The sequence below is a fragment of the Glycine max genome, chromosome 16 (genome assembly GCF_000004515.6).
Source record: "Glycine max cultivar Williams 82 chromosome 16, Glycine_max_v4.0, whole genome shotgun sequence".
Classification (NCBI taxonomy): Eukaryota; Viridiplantae; Streptophyta; class Magnoliopsida; order Fabales; family Fabaceae; genus Glycine; species Glycine max.
In genome coordinates, this window is record NC_038252.2 from 4,314,140 (window position 1) to 4,329,224 (window position 15,085).

The 15,085-nt window shown below is 33.8% G+C and overlaps 2 protein-coding genes and 1 non-coding gene across 6 annotated transcripts; 1 reads left to right on the forward strand and 2 right to left on the reverse strand.

Moving 5' to 3' along the window:
• Positions 1-2,097: 2,097 nt before the first annotated feature.
• Positions 2,098-6,307, forward strand: LOC100790844 (DNA cross-link repair protein SNM1). Of its 4 annotated transcripts, none has more exons than XR_005889126.1 (10): positions 2,098-2,711; positions 3,221-3,401; positions 3,561-3,800; positions 3,909-4,053; positions 4,585-4,719; positions 4,817-4,883; positions 5,017-5,094; positions 5,428-5,480; positions 5,600-5,804; positions 5,898-6,307. XR_005889126.1 is itself a non-coding variant. In XM_041010779.1 (9 exons), the coding sequence occupies exons 1-9, from the start codon at positions 2,192-2,194 to the stop codon at positions 5,696-5,698; spliced, it is 1,518 nt and encodes a 505-aa protein (XP_040866713.1). In that variant the 5' UTR covers positions 2,098-2,191; the 3' UTR covers positions 5,699-6,307. The 4 variants fall into 4 exon arrangements, 1 of the variants encoding a protein (XP_040866713.1); XR_005889127.1 differs by having other exon boundaries at positions 4,585-4,713; XR_005889128.1 differs by lacking the exon at positions 5,428-5,480.
• Positions 6,308-9,728: 3,421 nt separating this feature from the next.
• Positions 9,729-11,022, reverse strand: LOC100791374 (uncharacterized). The gene has a single exon (XR_005889129.1). It is a non-coding gene; the product is annotated as an uncharacterized protein (transcript).
• A 1,392-nt stretch (positions 11,023-12,414) lies between these two features.
• LOC100787141 (syntaxin-22) lies at positions 12,415-15,019 on the reverse strand. The gene is made up of 7 exons (XM_003548774.4): positions 14,747-15,019; positions 14,567-14,660; positions 13,882-14,018; positions 13,537-13,605; positions 13,184-13,341; positions 12,995-13,095; positions 12,415-12,817 (listed from the first exon to the last, which is right to left on the reverse strand). Exons 1-7 carry the CDS (start codon positions 14,917-14,919, stop codon positions 12,752-12,754), a joined length of 798 nt encoding a protein of 265 aa, XP_003548822.1. The 5' UTR covers positions 14,920-15,019; the 3' UTR covers positions 12,415-12,751.
• Positions 15,020-15,085: the final 66 nt, after the last annotated feature.

Consider the following 15,085-nt stretch of genomic DNA (forward strand, 5'->3'; position numbering starts at 1 on the left):
ATATAATATTAAATAACACATTTATTAGCCTTCAACAAAAATAGATTTATTAGATTTAATAAATTTTTATAAAATATAGTATTAATTATTTCATATTTTGAACTAAATATTTAATTCACATTAAATAAAATAGATTTACTAATTTAATAAATGTTGTCAAGTTTATAACTTTTCATACCAATCTACAAGTACGGTGCAAGAAAAAAGAAGAAAGGTATTCGTCTACTTACCCACCAAAGCCACATGATCTCCTATGTTGTACGAGTATAGTTTTGTTGAAGAAAAAGATTCGGAATAACCCCCTCTAATAAAGTCATTGAAGGGGATACGAACAGGCAAGTGACAGAAAAGAGTAAGGGTGTTCTTTAGGCCAAGGTCCTATGAAGACTTAACCATGCTTCTGCTAGGACACAAGATGGTGGATTGCATAAAAGAACCTATAACTAGAGGACAAGCTCTCACTAAAATCTAAAACTAGAGAGGAACCAAAAGAAGATTCCTTAATCCGTCAAACTCCCCAGATCTCAAACTAGAGATCCCAAAATCCATAAAAACTACCACGTACATGAGAAAGTATCCGGTCTTTGGACTCAGAGAAGGAGAAAAGAAAGGGCTCGACACTTGATTATAATAGCTATATAAGGTGTACAAAGTTGACAAACAGAAAGGGGTACTAATAGAAGTTGAGTCCCATAAGCCCAAATGGCCCAAGCTTTTGTGGACATTGAATTGAATCTTGCAAGATCAACGATTATAAAGCCATATATATTGTATTTGAAAAAGTTCGTTTACTTGTCAAAAACACAAAGGGATGGACTATCGTCCACTACTTTGATCTGAATAGATTTTATAAAAGATGAAGACTTGTGTGAAAAGTGTAATAAATAAGTGTTTAATGAACATTATGGTAAAACTTAGGAAAGGAGTAAAAACACTAATCAATGTGATTATAAATGAATTTTTTTTTATCACTTCTGACTACATTTATTATTTTTTAAATCACTATTAACAAACTCTTAAACTCCTCTAAATCAAAAGACATTTAAATATTATTTATAACTAAGTTACTTCAGACTTTTACAAACAAGTGTTTGTTTTGAATTACAAGATTCAATAACTCAAAGTGTGGATAAAACAAAATTAAGCTCAATCTCTTCGAAATAATATTTGAAATACAAGATTCAATTGGTGTGACCAAAGTCTTAATTATATTATAAAGCTTAAACTTATTATCAAGAATTGATGAATTTTTTTTTATTAATAATTAATTTATTTAATCATATCCAATGTCCATCTTAAGATATTAGGTGTCCAAAATTAAAATACAATAAATAACTTGTTAATTATTATAATAAATTCAGGTCAAAGAAAATTATAATTTTTTTTGGGGAATTTTCTATCGACATATTAATGTAATATTAATTATTAAGAATTTTCAATTGAATTAATTCAATGATGAAATCCACCATCACCTATATATGTAATTTAATAAATGAAATATATTAATCTTTATCCAGTAAAAATTGTTACATATATATTAATCTATCCAGATTATTGATATCTTGTTCATAATAATTATATGATCAATAATAATTTAGATTAAAATTATAAAAAAAACTTTTTTATTATTTTTATTTAATTAAAATTTTATTAAATTAAAAATTTAATAAAATAATAAGTATAATAATAAAATAAAAACAATATTTATTTATTAAAATTGATAAGATGGTAAATTAGAACTTAAGATATTAAGATATTTATAAGGTATTTATGGCAAGAGTATATGGTTTAGCCGTAACCACATGATGCACAAAAAACAAGTGATGGAGCAGGTAATTGCAAAGGCCTATAATGAAATGATTGGTGAAGATCAGTGGCTCCACACATCCAACTGTTTGGAAACGTCCTTATGTGAGCATAGTTAAAATAAACTTTGATGCATCAACCAAGAGTGTGAATTGCTTCAAGAATACCACGCGTCCTTATGTAACGATTGAAAAAGATAAAAATTAAATTATATTTTAAGTAAATAGTTATTTTTGTTTGTAACGATAAATTCGTTCTTGACGCGTCAGATAAGTCTTATAATAGATGACCCTAATTAAAATCTCGTTAATTTTCCCGCTGGTTCATTTAAAAAAAACCCAAATAGCCATTCAATTTCGAGGCTTTACGCGCCGTTTCGAAAGCGATGACGCTATCCACCGCGCCCTCACCGCCACCGGCATTAGAAGAGGAGCCGTTACCTCACGACGGCGACGATTACCACGGCATCGTTTCACTGGACGACGAGGGTTTCCCGTCGCAATTCCCCGAATCAGGAACGGCGTCGGAAAAGAGCAGTTTCGCCGCGGATTTCTATCGCAGCGGAACCGATTGGTCCTCGCTGTTGTTGTCGCTGGAAGATAGTAAACAGAGCGATTTAGCGCAAGATTCGGGGAAGAAGATGAAGCAGGCCAATCTGTTCCAGATTTGGGGGTTTAAAAGAAACGACGCCATTGGTTCAGTTGAATCTGGTCCCAGTAAAAGTGGTTGTTGTGACGACGGAGGTGGTTCTTCTGAGAGGAAGATTGTGAAACCTGAAAATCGGTGTTCGATTTTTCCCGACACAGGGAAAGAGTTCGAGAACGCGAAATCTTCTCGCAAGAGAAAGGGTTCCTGTGGTGAAAATAGGGTTACACGTTCCTGTCCCTTTTATAAGAAAATGCCAGGTGAAATGAAATGAAATTTCTTCCACTTTCTTTTTATCGGTTATATCTTAGTAACTTTTCCAATTCAAGTTGATTCAGTGAACCAACTTAAAGGGTACAAGTTTAAGTCCACTAGAGTGTTGAAAACAATATCAGCTGAGAAATGAGTTTGGCGAAAGTTATGTGTGTTTGATTTCTTCCTTTTGAAACAGTTTTTAGTTTTCAAAATGCAGCTAAATAAAGTTGGTGCAAGGCACATAACACAGTGTGGAATTGAAGGATAGGTTGAACAAGATGAAAATAGAAGATGAGAAAACACTTGTTTTGGAAACAATTTTCAAAACTTAGCTTCATAGATTTTGCATGAGAATTTGATTGTTGATTTGAGTAGTATTGTTTTATTAAACATTTTTTAGAAGAAAAAAATTGAGAAGAGAATCAAACAGACCCTTACATGTTGATTTTTCTTCTTCTCTGTTCCGTGAAGTTTCTGAATGTTCTAAATGGATATACTATATTTGTCAATGCAGGGACAATGTTCACTGTTGATGCTTTTCGTTATGGGTGTGTTGAAGGGTGCTCAGCATATTTTCTTACTCATTTCCATTGCGATCACTATGGTGGCCTTAGCAAGAAATGGTCACATGGCCCTATATATTGCTCTCCTCTCACAGGAAGGCTCGTTCAAATGTGTCTCTCGGTAAATCCTTTGTAAGATTTCAGAAGCTCAACTGTCTCGTGTCTCCTATGCTTTGTCTGTAGATTGCTCACTTTCATGGACTTATGAATCAAACTGCACTTGATCTTATTTTTTCCCTTGCAATTCTGTGAAGGGAATAACTTGTTTTTTGTTAATATTTGTTTGTATAGGTATATCCACCCTTTGGAATTTAATGAGGAACATGTGATTGATGGTGTCAAAGTGACTTTGTTAGAAGCTAATCACTGCCCTGGTGCAGCTTTGATTCACTTTAACCTACCAAATGGCCAACGCTATTTGCACACTGGAGATTTTAGAGCATGTAAACTAATGCAAGCTTACCATCTTCTTGTAAATCAACGTGTGAATGTACTTTATTTGGATACCACATATTGCAACCCAAAATACAGGTAAGACACTGATCTGGTTTGTATAGGTCTTGTCATTTGGTTACAATATTTAATCGCTGGTTTTTCCAACCTCGGTTGATGGTTCTAAGTGACAAATTTCTGCTTCAGGTTCCCTTCCAAGGAAGAAGTACTCAATTATGTTGTCAAAATCACAAAGAACCACCTCAAAATTCATCCTAGAACTTTAGTGGTTGTTGGGGCATACAGTATTGGCAAAGAATGTGTATATCTTGCAATTTCTAAGGCTCTTGGGGTATGTATGTTTCTTTCCATGGAAAACTTCTATTTTGACTTATGTATACATTCTATACCTTTTTCTTTTCAATTGTCCTTCTTGTTGACATGAAGGGATGTCCTAGGAAAAATAAAAAAAAAACATAAATTGATACCTAAGAGATTGATTTATGTCTTTATGAGGATCTAATCTATAATGCTGATGGTTTTGAAGTATTCTCTTTATTTCTTTGATCCTTCAGATCATATATTGATACCTTCTTGATTGGTTTGTCTCCATAACGATCTAATCCATATTGCTGATGGTTTTGAAGTTTTCACTTTATTATTTTGATCCTTTTGCAATGTCTAAATTTTTGCGTGCTGGAGTTGCCAACATTATAGCCAAATGACAATTTTGATTATTTGTGGTATGGTTATGAGGGTTTTTTAGACTGTTTCATGACCTGAATTAATAAAAGTAGCTTTAATTTGCCTTGTGATGTCCCCTCTTAGAGGCTTAGACTGTTTGACCCAGTGACGGAATATATATGCCTCTTTTATGATTCAGGTTAAAATTTATGCAAATGCTTCAAGAAGACGGATTTTGCAAGCTTTTGGTTGGCCTGACCTTTCAGATAAACTCTGTACAAACGGAAACAACACACTTCTCCATGTTCTGCCGATGTCATCTTTAAGAGTTGAGGTTTAATTCTGTGCCGTTACATTTTAATCTCAAAAGTCCTTCCTCTTAAAAAAATTTATATTACAATTCACCATCATGTTTTTACTTGTTACATCAGACCTTAAAGGATTACTTGAAGACCTACAAGGAGCAATTCACAGCAATTTTGGCATTTCGTCCTACAGGCATTTTACCTATACTTATGATAACATTTATTTCTGAATCATCTTGGTATTTTTAAGTTATCAACAGAGAAGCTATTTGTGCCGACAGAGTAGTTCAATTCAAGTGAAAATACTTCATCCTTCATATTTTTAGGTTGGACTTTCAGTGAGAAGATAAGCAACGATCTGGAACTAATTAAACCTGTTTCTAAAGGAAATATTACGATATATGGTAAGATAAACTGCATTTCAACAACCACTGATGATATAAAATATGAACTTGTTATTAGTACTTATTTGTATTGAAAATGCTCTGTACTGGACAATGGTGGATGAGGGTATAGTGTTTCTTCGTAGTAACAATCTGCTTTCTGATGCTGAAATGCATCCTCAGTGTGAAACACAATTTTAATTTGTTTATTCTCTATTGCCCTTATACCACTTCTGTTGGTTTTTAAGTGTTGTTTAAGGTTGGGACATAAGAATTAAGAAGTATAATTAATGTAAGTACAGTTTATCTAGTAGAGCAGTACAGTTTACAAGTCGTTTTTCTTCCTTCTTTTAGGGGTTCCCTATAGTGAGCACTCCAGCTTCTCAGAACTGCAAGATTTTGTTCAGGTCCAGAAGTGAATATTGTGATTACTTTCATTGAGACATGATAATTTATCTGATGATATCTACAAAATTGTAATATTTTGTTCTCCTTTTCTAGTGAACTTACCTTTATCTTCATACAGGTTTTGAGGCCTGACAAGATAATTCCAACTGTGAATGTTGGAAATGCTGCTAATCGAGAAAAGATGCAATCCTACTTTCGAGATTGGTTGAAGGGCTAAATTCTCTGGGTCTCTGCTATTCCTGAAAGAGATTGAACTTTTTATCTGAGATTACCATTATAAAACCAATTTGCAAGGACTCAACATTTCTTGCTGTGCGCTGAAGGTGATATATGAATTCTTTTTACACCTTAATCATTTGGATTACATGCTTTCTCAAATGGCTACACAGTGCAACGGGTGTTTTGACATGTTTCAGGTTGAGCCCCGGTATGGTTCCCATTTGTTGCCACTAAAAATATCCCTGCAAGGTCCTAATGCAGGGCATGCCACAATTTTATGACAACCAAAATAGGGAAAAATAGAAGGAGATTCCGTGCCTTCTGATATTGTCTTCTGTGTACCTTAGCAACTGCCCATTTTGAACATTGATGTTTAACAAATAGCAGTGAAGTTTCCTATTTTTTATCCCGCTTATAAATCAAGTAATTATTGTTGTTTTATTCCGTAGGACTTGGTTATATCGAGTAGAGGGCTTTTGCTAAAGCTTCATGTAGGTATTTTTATTCCTTCCTTTGTAGTATGTTGGTAGTAGTTAAGCTACCTGTACGTTGGAGAAAAATATCGTACGATTATAACACATTTAATATCGATTTGCATTTGGTGAAATCAACCTGAGGGATTATCAATTTTTCATTTAATTTTAAACTTAGATTAATAAATATTTCAAAACTTCTCAACTTGAAGAACATGGGAAAGATTTTAGATATCCTAATAAGAAAACTAAGGAGTTTTTCAGCGTACCCTTCATGATATGCAGAGCAAATCTTGTTATCTATTTTATTTTATGGTAATTTATAGTTTAACAATCTTTTGCGATTTGATCCTCAATGCTTTTAACATGAGACTTTACTCCTGCGGATTGATTTGATGTCATAAAATGAGTCCTTATGTTAATTATCATAACACTTTACTTGCATCTACTTTTTAATAATTAAAAAGATACTTGTTAGAGTTATATAATAAAAACAGAAGTTTATATAAGGGTTGAGTGTGTTAACAAGATACACTTTTAAGAGTTTTAACAAATCAAAAAGTTATAACTTGGTTAAGTTTTTGCTAAAAAAACAAAAACACGTGAAAATATACTATCATTCATACACTAATTTTTCAGGCGTTCTTTAAAAAATTATACCATCAAAAGTATTTTAATAACTCAAAAGCTACAAGTTGTTAACGTACTTCTAGAAGCAACTAAAACTTTTTATATAAACATGAAGTTCATTTAATTAAATTTCACATGAAAAGATATTAACAAACTGTCAACGAATTTATCGTGTAACAAACAAGGATGCTAGGCTTTGTTATAAAACAGTAAGTGATACTCAATTACTGAATCACATATGCCATTTGACTCTAAGGAGATTCTATTAACATTTTCTTTTTCAATCTTAATAGATGAAGATAACCATACCTGCCTAACAGACCATGGGAGACAAAATGATATAAAACTTTTAGTTCCTATAAAATAAATAAGTTTTATATTTTTTGATATTGAATTTAAACAACATTTTTTTTTATTTTTTTATCTAAAATATAAGTAAATCTCAATTAATGAACTCTCGTCTAATGAAATTATTATTAAAATATCTTTTATTTTATGTTTGATATCAAGTTCCAATCAAAGATAATTCAAGAAAAAAATTAATTTTAATTGAAAATAATAATTTAATGAAATTAACTAATTTCCTTAACATCGTGAAACATATTTTTTTATTTTCTCTTTTCATTATAATCAAGACCGGAGAGAGTAAATACTAAAATTATTATTTTTGATCCATTAAAAATACCACACTTTCTCACGATCACACAAGAATTTTCCATACTTATGTTTAAACTGACTTAGTTGTTTGTTTTAATTCAAATACTCTTTTAAATTTACAAAGATTATGTTCGATAGGGCAATTCAAAACTTTTAACTTCTAATTTAAAACGTTACTTGAAATAGCATTCTTTAAAACACAACTTGAAATATCCTTTTTTAAAACATTAATTTTTAATTTTTTATATTTTCTTTTAAATAAATCATGATATTATTACTTTTTTTTATCATTTTATACCCACTTTAACAATTAATTTTATCGAATACTTCTAATTTAATAAATTAACTTTTCCATTTCCAGCTATATGGGTATTCAGCTTCCAAGGATAGTTGAAGCAATCGGAATTATATTATTAATTAATATATTTAAAGATTGTTTGCAAGCCCCACGTCTTGGCACGATGGGCTCCTTGTCTAATAAAATTGTCATATTCTCTGATCTCGCCCTAGCATTAAAGCCATGAATTATTATGTAGAGTACAATCAAAGTCAATAACGCACAGTAGAGCTTTCTGAACTCCATACCTTGTTAGTTTGGACAACCGTCACCCAAAAGAAATTAAACTTGATAACCATATTTTAGCATGCCACATTGCCATTTATACCAAGTTCTCAATGAAAATGCACACAAGAAACGATACTGACAAAACAAACACATATTTACTTCTAGGAAAAAAAATAAGAAAAAAACAAAAATAAATTTCTTCAAAATTTAAAATTAACTCTTCATTAATTAATTGTTAATTAATTTATATATATTCTCTCATCTTTTAGAGAAATTATATGAAATTTTTTACAAATCAACTAATATCGAGTAAATATTATCGAGTTAATTTTAACTTATAAAAAAAATCATCTCATTTTCTTCTTATTATCTTAAAAAGTGCTTATAAGAAAGCATACCCAAATAGACCCATAGTGGCTATACAACTGTAATTTTGGCTCTAAACCAAGTACAAAATTGCTGATAAAATCCATAGTTTGTGTTTGTTTCTATTAAGATGCTTCGGTGATCTGTCTGTTGAAGAAAGAGAAAAAAATATTGTGCTCAAACTCTCCCTGTATGTAGTGCCCCCCATATGCATCCCCATAAATGCAATTCACGTGCTGTAAGGGCCATAACTAATGCTGGATCACAAAAGGGATATCAATCACATGATTTCAGCAAGAACTAAGGCAGATTTAGTTCATGTGCATTTCACAGGTTGTTTGCTTATGTCAAAGACCGAAAATAAATGGTAAATCTACCTTGTGCAGTAATATACTGGAACATCAAGCACAAATATCTTCCATTTCATCTTATAATGACAAACTGTCCGATACCAACTTTTTTTTTTAAGTATAGCCATGCATAACCCAATGATTAGTACTCAGTTTCTTTTGAAACTGTCCCATGATAGATTATACTACATAAACCTGTTAGACACTGTCATGATGCCATCACCTTAATCCCGTGCAGAGTGCAGAAAAAGAACTCAAGTAGATTATGCAAGCCACACCTCCAAGACATTAGACCAAAGAGAAGCAAATGGCATAAAGAACCTTAAGCTCAATAAATCAGTGGTTTCAAAGTCCTTGATTAGCATCCATGAAAGAATAAGCCCACTGACCCATCTTAACAGGTAGTTAAAGATCATGGAGAGTAGCCAGCCAAATATAATTCCAAGGCAACTCACAGGCTAGTTTAGAGAAATGTAAACACTTCAACATCCACAATTCATCAAACAAAGAAATCCTACGTAATGTAAACTTTAGGTCATGCAATAAGTCATCCTTCACCACCACTGGCACTAGCATGAGCCTATTTGAATACAAGGCTAGAAGTACTCTTGAGAGCTTTATGTGTGTGTGTGATCTTGACACGCTACCATCTCAATTGTATAGAATACTAAATACTAAATATTAAATTTCACACATAACACTTACCCTTTTTTTTTTATAAAGGCACTCTACCCTACATTCATTATCACTCATTTTTCAGATGAAATGCACGACAGAGATCATCATGTTCATTTACCCTCCAAACCAGCTACATAGTTTATCAATATTTTCAATTCCAAAAGGTTATGCATAACCAAAGGTCCAAACGGAGACAATCCACCTTTGAGTACCTTCAGATCTCCCGAAAGAGATTAGTCAATGTGAATGACCTGATATGATATGCTTGTGAAAAAAGAACTCATCATATCTATGAAGGGTGTTTAGGAATATGCAAAGCAGTGAAAAGTTCTATATCATAACAAAACAAAATTGGAACTACACACGTATTCATCTCTCTCACTCACTAAACAGGAATACTAATGTCCCTACATTCTGATCAAATACTAACGATAGATAACAAAAATTCTAAATAAATAAATAAATAATGAGCGAAAAAAAAAAGATTCAAGCCTGGGTGCCAGTAAAGGCCTTCATCTGAATATGGCTGTGATTAGCGTCCGTAGGGGAAGCCGCGGTGGGGAGCGCCTCATAGGATCCGAGCCTCCTGCCACCGACACTCCTGCAGACGAGAGCATAAGTAAGGAGAACGATTAGGACGACGAAGATGGTGTGGATCAAGAACGCCAGATCAAGGATCGCGACGGCGCGGAGCTTGGACTCATCGAGATCGCATTGTGGGGAACCTTCGTAAGCGCTGGTGACGTCGAGGAGGCGGTGGTCAGCCCCTCCGGGATGAAGGCGTTGGCGTAGAAGTGAGAACCCGCTCTGAAGGCCCAGAACCCGCGGAGCCGGAAGGCGGCGGAGAGCGCGACGTCCGCGGGGAAACAACCGGGGGAGCGCGGCGAAGGAGGAGGCAGAGGAGGGGCGGAGAGGTGGGAGAGCCGAGGCGGAAGACGGAGAGGCATTTGGCCTCGATGGCGGAGGTTTGGAGCGAGGCGCGGGCGGAGGCGAGGGAGGCGTGGAGGAGGAAGAGGGCGGAGGCGAGGGCGAAGGAGAGGTCGGGGGGGAGAGGGAGGAGGGCGGGGGAGGCGTCGGCCAAGAGGAGGGCGAGGGCGAGGAGGAGGAATAAAAAGAGCGAGGCGGCGGATTGGAGGGAGGTGATGCGGTGGACGGCGGTGGCGCCACGGACTAAGGGATCAGCGTCGGCGGAGATGAGGAGGTGGTGGGCCATGGCGAGGAGGAGAGATGTTATGACTAAGTAAAGAGGGAGGCGGCGGGGGTAGGGGAAGGGGTGGAAGGGTTTGGCGGCGTAGGAGAGGGGCGATTTGAGGTAGTTGCGCGTGGTGGTTATGAGGTGGTAGATGCCAAGCGTGAAAAGTGCTGCGGAGGAAATCACTTGGTACACTAAACTCCCCATTCTGTTACACTGCTTCTTCTCTTCTTCTGTCAGGTTTCATCTTCCTCTTCCTCTCCCTTTTCTCTCTTAATTATATTATTATTATAACTATGACTTTTTCCCTTTATTGGCTTTTCTTTCTTTCTATCTCCCCCAACCCAAAATCTTATCATACTTTCCTTTTCTCTTTCTCTCGAGAGGATGTGTTGACAGTTTATTTTATTTTTTTTTCATGAAAGAATGTGTTGATGTTTCGGATGGAGAAAAAAAATATTTAATCGAAGAAACACATTGCTTTTCTAATCGAAGAAACACAATGCTTTTCTAATCCAAGAAAAAAGAAGAAGATAAAATGAGAGAGAAAAATTAATTTTTAAAATTAAATTAATTTTTATCTTTTCTTGTTTTTATTATTTTCCTTTTCATCTAAACAAATCTTGTAAGTCTATTTTTGGTATAAAAGAAATAAAATCAAATTTAGAAGACAAAAAATAAATTAAATTAATAAAATAGGACAAAATTTAATTTTATTTTAAAATATGTTTTTCTTTCAATTAATACAAAATTATTTTGATTTAGCTAATAATCTCTTGTTTAAGTCATAGATGTGTAATTTTCTTAAATAATTAAAGGAAGAATAATTATATCATTTATTGATATTTTACTTTTTCTTTCTCTTACCCAATCTTACCATATATTTCAATGAGTATAGCATAATTACAATTCAAAATTAAAAAGTATTTGTTTAAATAGTTTCATATTTTGTCATATAAATATAAATATTTTTATTATAAAATTAAATGTAAAAAATTTCTTGTATTAAAGTCCATAGGGAGTGCATTGTTATTGTATTGCCTTATAAATTTTAATATATTATTTATTGTATTATGTTATATGATTGAAAATTCTATTGTTAATACTTGATATTTGATAGTAAGAACTAAGTAACACCAATCAAAGGTTATTAACACCATATATTGCTATTTCTACCATTGACTTAAATGTAATTTTAGCATATTTATCTTTTTTAATTCATAATTTTAAATTAGAGATATTTAATTTCTATATTTCTTAAAATTTGTAGTATTGATCTCCTATTTTAAAATAAAAACATTGAATCTTTTAATTTTGTAAAATCTACAAAATTAGTCCATCTATCAAACTGAAAATGTTGATTATTAATAAATTAATGTTGACTATAATGTTGACTAAATAAATTATTTCATACCACATCATTAAATTTGGACAATATTAGGTTAATCTCTTCATCGATCGATGATTCAAATTTGATGGAAGGTTTCTAAAATCGCAAATTTTATAATATTAGAAGATTAAATGTCTTTATTTTAAAATAGAGAAATCAAAATTATGAATTTTGAAAAATAGGAAAACTACATGTGTCTATTTTAAAATAGAAGGACCAAACTTATGGATTTTGACAAAATAAGAGAATCAAAATTGTATTTAAGCCTCTGCAAATTAATAGCGGTTGAAGGGATAAGCAAGCTTCAATTAAGTAATAAAAAGTCCATAATATCATAATTCGAATACAGAAACAGATTGTTGCTTGAATGCGAAGCTAAACAAATATGCAGAAGAGAGGGTTGGAAGGGAGAATTTACACAGACAATGCAGCATGGACGTTAAGATAAGCACAGGGAAGGCACTAGCCATCAAGTCATCAACAAATTGGTAATGGCTTTTGAATTCATGTTTAAATAGAAAGTACAAATTCTATGTTGCAAATTTACATTACAAATACAGGACAACTCTTCTTATAATCGCTTTACCTCACTAACTTCTTCCAACTTCCACCTGCAAATGCGCAGTCAGCATATCAAACTGCAGTGCAGTACTTTCTAACACATTTCTTTTGGTCAAAACACTCTTCACACAACAAAACACTCACGAAATATGGGATGAAAAATCTGTCCAGCTTGTAGGCACTTGCACACTAAAAAATGAGTACAACAAGTAAGATGACAAGCACGACCACAAAAATTGCAAGCAACCACCAACACTGCAAAGTAAGAAAATATTTAATGAGAAGTCATATATTATAAGAATGATGTAAAAGTGTAATAACATTAATAGTAGAAGAAGAATGCTGTATGCTACTCTTGCACTTCTTCCAGGCTTTGATTGTGTTGGAGCATTATTAGAGATTATTTAGTATGATAAGATCTTTATGACTCACCCATGAGGTTTTGGATTTCACACTTTTGGAAGCCTTAGCTAGCTGGACCCTAGCTTGGGTTGTTGCACCAGCAGAAGCATCAATATTTGAATGAATGTCATCTGTCAGAATGATGCATAGAAATATGAGCGAAGAGAATAACTAAATGTTGTAGCAACAAGAAGCTAGTAAAATGGTAATCTTATTTACCAATAACAACACCCTGATCATGAACCAGAACAGCTAGGTCCTTGAATATTTCATTTGCTTGTCCAATTTGCTCTTCTACCTCTCTAATTCCCTGTTCTCTTTCTTCAATCATGGCCTCATTGAAGGATATTTCATTGTCCAACAGAAGTATCTCTTGCCTGGATTTTTATTTCAGCGATCAAGGAAACCAGACCTCGAAAAATTATACTTCAATCAAGAGTTGAATAAGCCAAAAACAAACTATACATATATCTTTCAAAAACGCATATATTGTTTATATATTACAATGATAAGATAAAGATTAAACAGAAGTCAATTGGTCCCGTTAAATAGCTGAAATGTTGCAGACTTACCTCTTATGCTCTCTGATAAAAGGTTGGCTTTCCACGTCTATCCCAACCGATTCTTCACCAGAGCCAGAGCTGTTTACAAACAAACAAATGATAAAGGAGAGCTCGAATCAGGAGGGAAAAAAACAAAAAATAGGCTCCAAAGGTTAAGAAAAAGGGTCTGCAACTGCAATTGCGGCCCAAATCTCAAAGTTTTTGGGGTATTTCTGACTGCAATTGTAGCTACATTAGCTCTATTTGTTTGCAATTTTCCACAATATTAAGGATTGGAATGAAACTGCAACCACAACGGTGACTTTGAGGAGTATAGAAGTGATATTTTTACTATAATGCAAAAGAATGATTGACCTTGTTGGTAAAGAAGAAGGGGCAGCAGGGGTATAAGCTGATTCGCGCTCAGAGGCAAGCTGTTGTACTTTCTGGAACTCTTGCAATGTGGTTTGGAAATCTCTTGCAAGCTTAGCATCCTCAATTTTCTTACTAGCCTGGGTTTAGATGAAGAAAAACTGGGAGGGTTAACTAACATCCAATTCATATTTAGCATTCACAGTTTTCAAGCATAGAAAAAGAAACAGAAAGTTTGGAGCACCAAATACAAGGCCAAACAAAAAAGTCAATTCCAAATTTTCAATACTAGAAAGCATCACAAGGCTATGATCGATTGACTTTTGGTACACGGCACGCAACCATTAGTTTCCTGTGGTTCAACAAGGGTTGAATTTCTTGGAAAATTTCCAAATAGAAACTAGAACCCAGGTTCTTTTATTTTTTCCTCTCACTCTTTTCTTATGAACATGACTTACCAATAAACACTTAAAGAAGAAGAAAATAAGAAGTAAAAATGAAATAGGCTTTTTTCCATAAGAAAACTTAATCATAAACTAATTCTAGTTTGTAGTATAATCTTTTTTTATAAGTATTTACGGAGAAAATTGATCTAATTGATTTATGAATATGATCGATTGTAGGTAATGAAAATTCTTAGTCACACATGAAGCATCAAATTAAAAGAAAGAAAAGAAGTGAAGCATACATTGGCATTAGCATCACGATCAGATTCAGTCAAGGATTTGAGCTTAGCAGAACTATCTTTCACCAGCAGCAATATTCTCTGCCTCGTATTGTGCCTACCAAACACGCCATGGTAAAAAAAACAGAAGGAAAAAAAAACAAAGAACCAAAGAAACAAGAAATAGAGCGAAGGGGAAGGTACAGTTTCTGACGGTGTTCGGGAGTGTCTTTAACGGTTCCAACGCCATCGACGAGTCGCCGGAAAGTAGCGACGGCGGTGTTGATCTGGAAAATTCCGGCGGCAACGGCCTGCGACGGGGACTGGTTCCGGCGAGAGGGAGGGTTGGGCCCACCTTGGATGTCTTGAAAACTCATGGCTGATGGAATTATGAAATTGAAGCAAAAAAGTTACTTGCTTCGAGACAGTGAGAGGAATATGATTTCAATTCAGTTTGAAACTTAAAATTAATTTAATTGTTGAACCAATTGGGAAGTGCCACCTTGACTCAAAAGACTACACAGACCCCACTCTCCCTTCTGT

What these genes read in the sequence shown, in the direction of transcription:
- LOC100790844 (XM_041010779.1), top strand. Translation starts at nt 2,192, where the DNA reads ATGACGCTATCCACCGCGCCCTCACCGCCACCGGCATTAGAAGAGGAG. An exon ending in TTTGGCATTTCGTCCTACAG is followed by an intron (nt 4,884 to 5,016) that starts GCATTTTACCTA and finishes TCATATTTTTAG; the next exon opens with GTTGGACTTTCAGTGAGAAG. An exon ending in AGGAAATATTACGATATATG is followed by an intron (nt 5,095 to 5,427) that starts GTAAGATAAACT and finishes TCCTTCTTTTAG; the next exon opens with GGGTTCCCTATAGTGAGCAC.
- LOC100787141 (XM_003548774.4), bottom strand. Translation starts at nt 14,919, where the DNA reads ATGAGTTTTCAAGACATCCAAGGTGGGCCCAACCCTCCCTCTCGCCGG. An exon ending in TTTATCAGAGAGCATAAGAG is followed by an intron (nt 13,342 to 13,536) that starts GTAAGTCTGCAA and finishes ATAAAAATCCAG; the next exon opens with GCAAGAGATACTTCTGTTGG. An exon ending in TGAAATCCAAAACCTCATGG is followed by an intron (nt 12,818 to 12,994) that starts GTGAGTCATAAA and finishes CTTACTTTGCAG; the next exon opens with TGTTGGTGGTTGCTTGCAAT.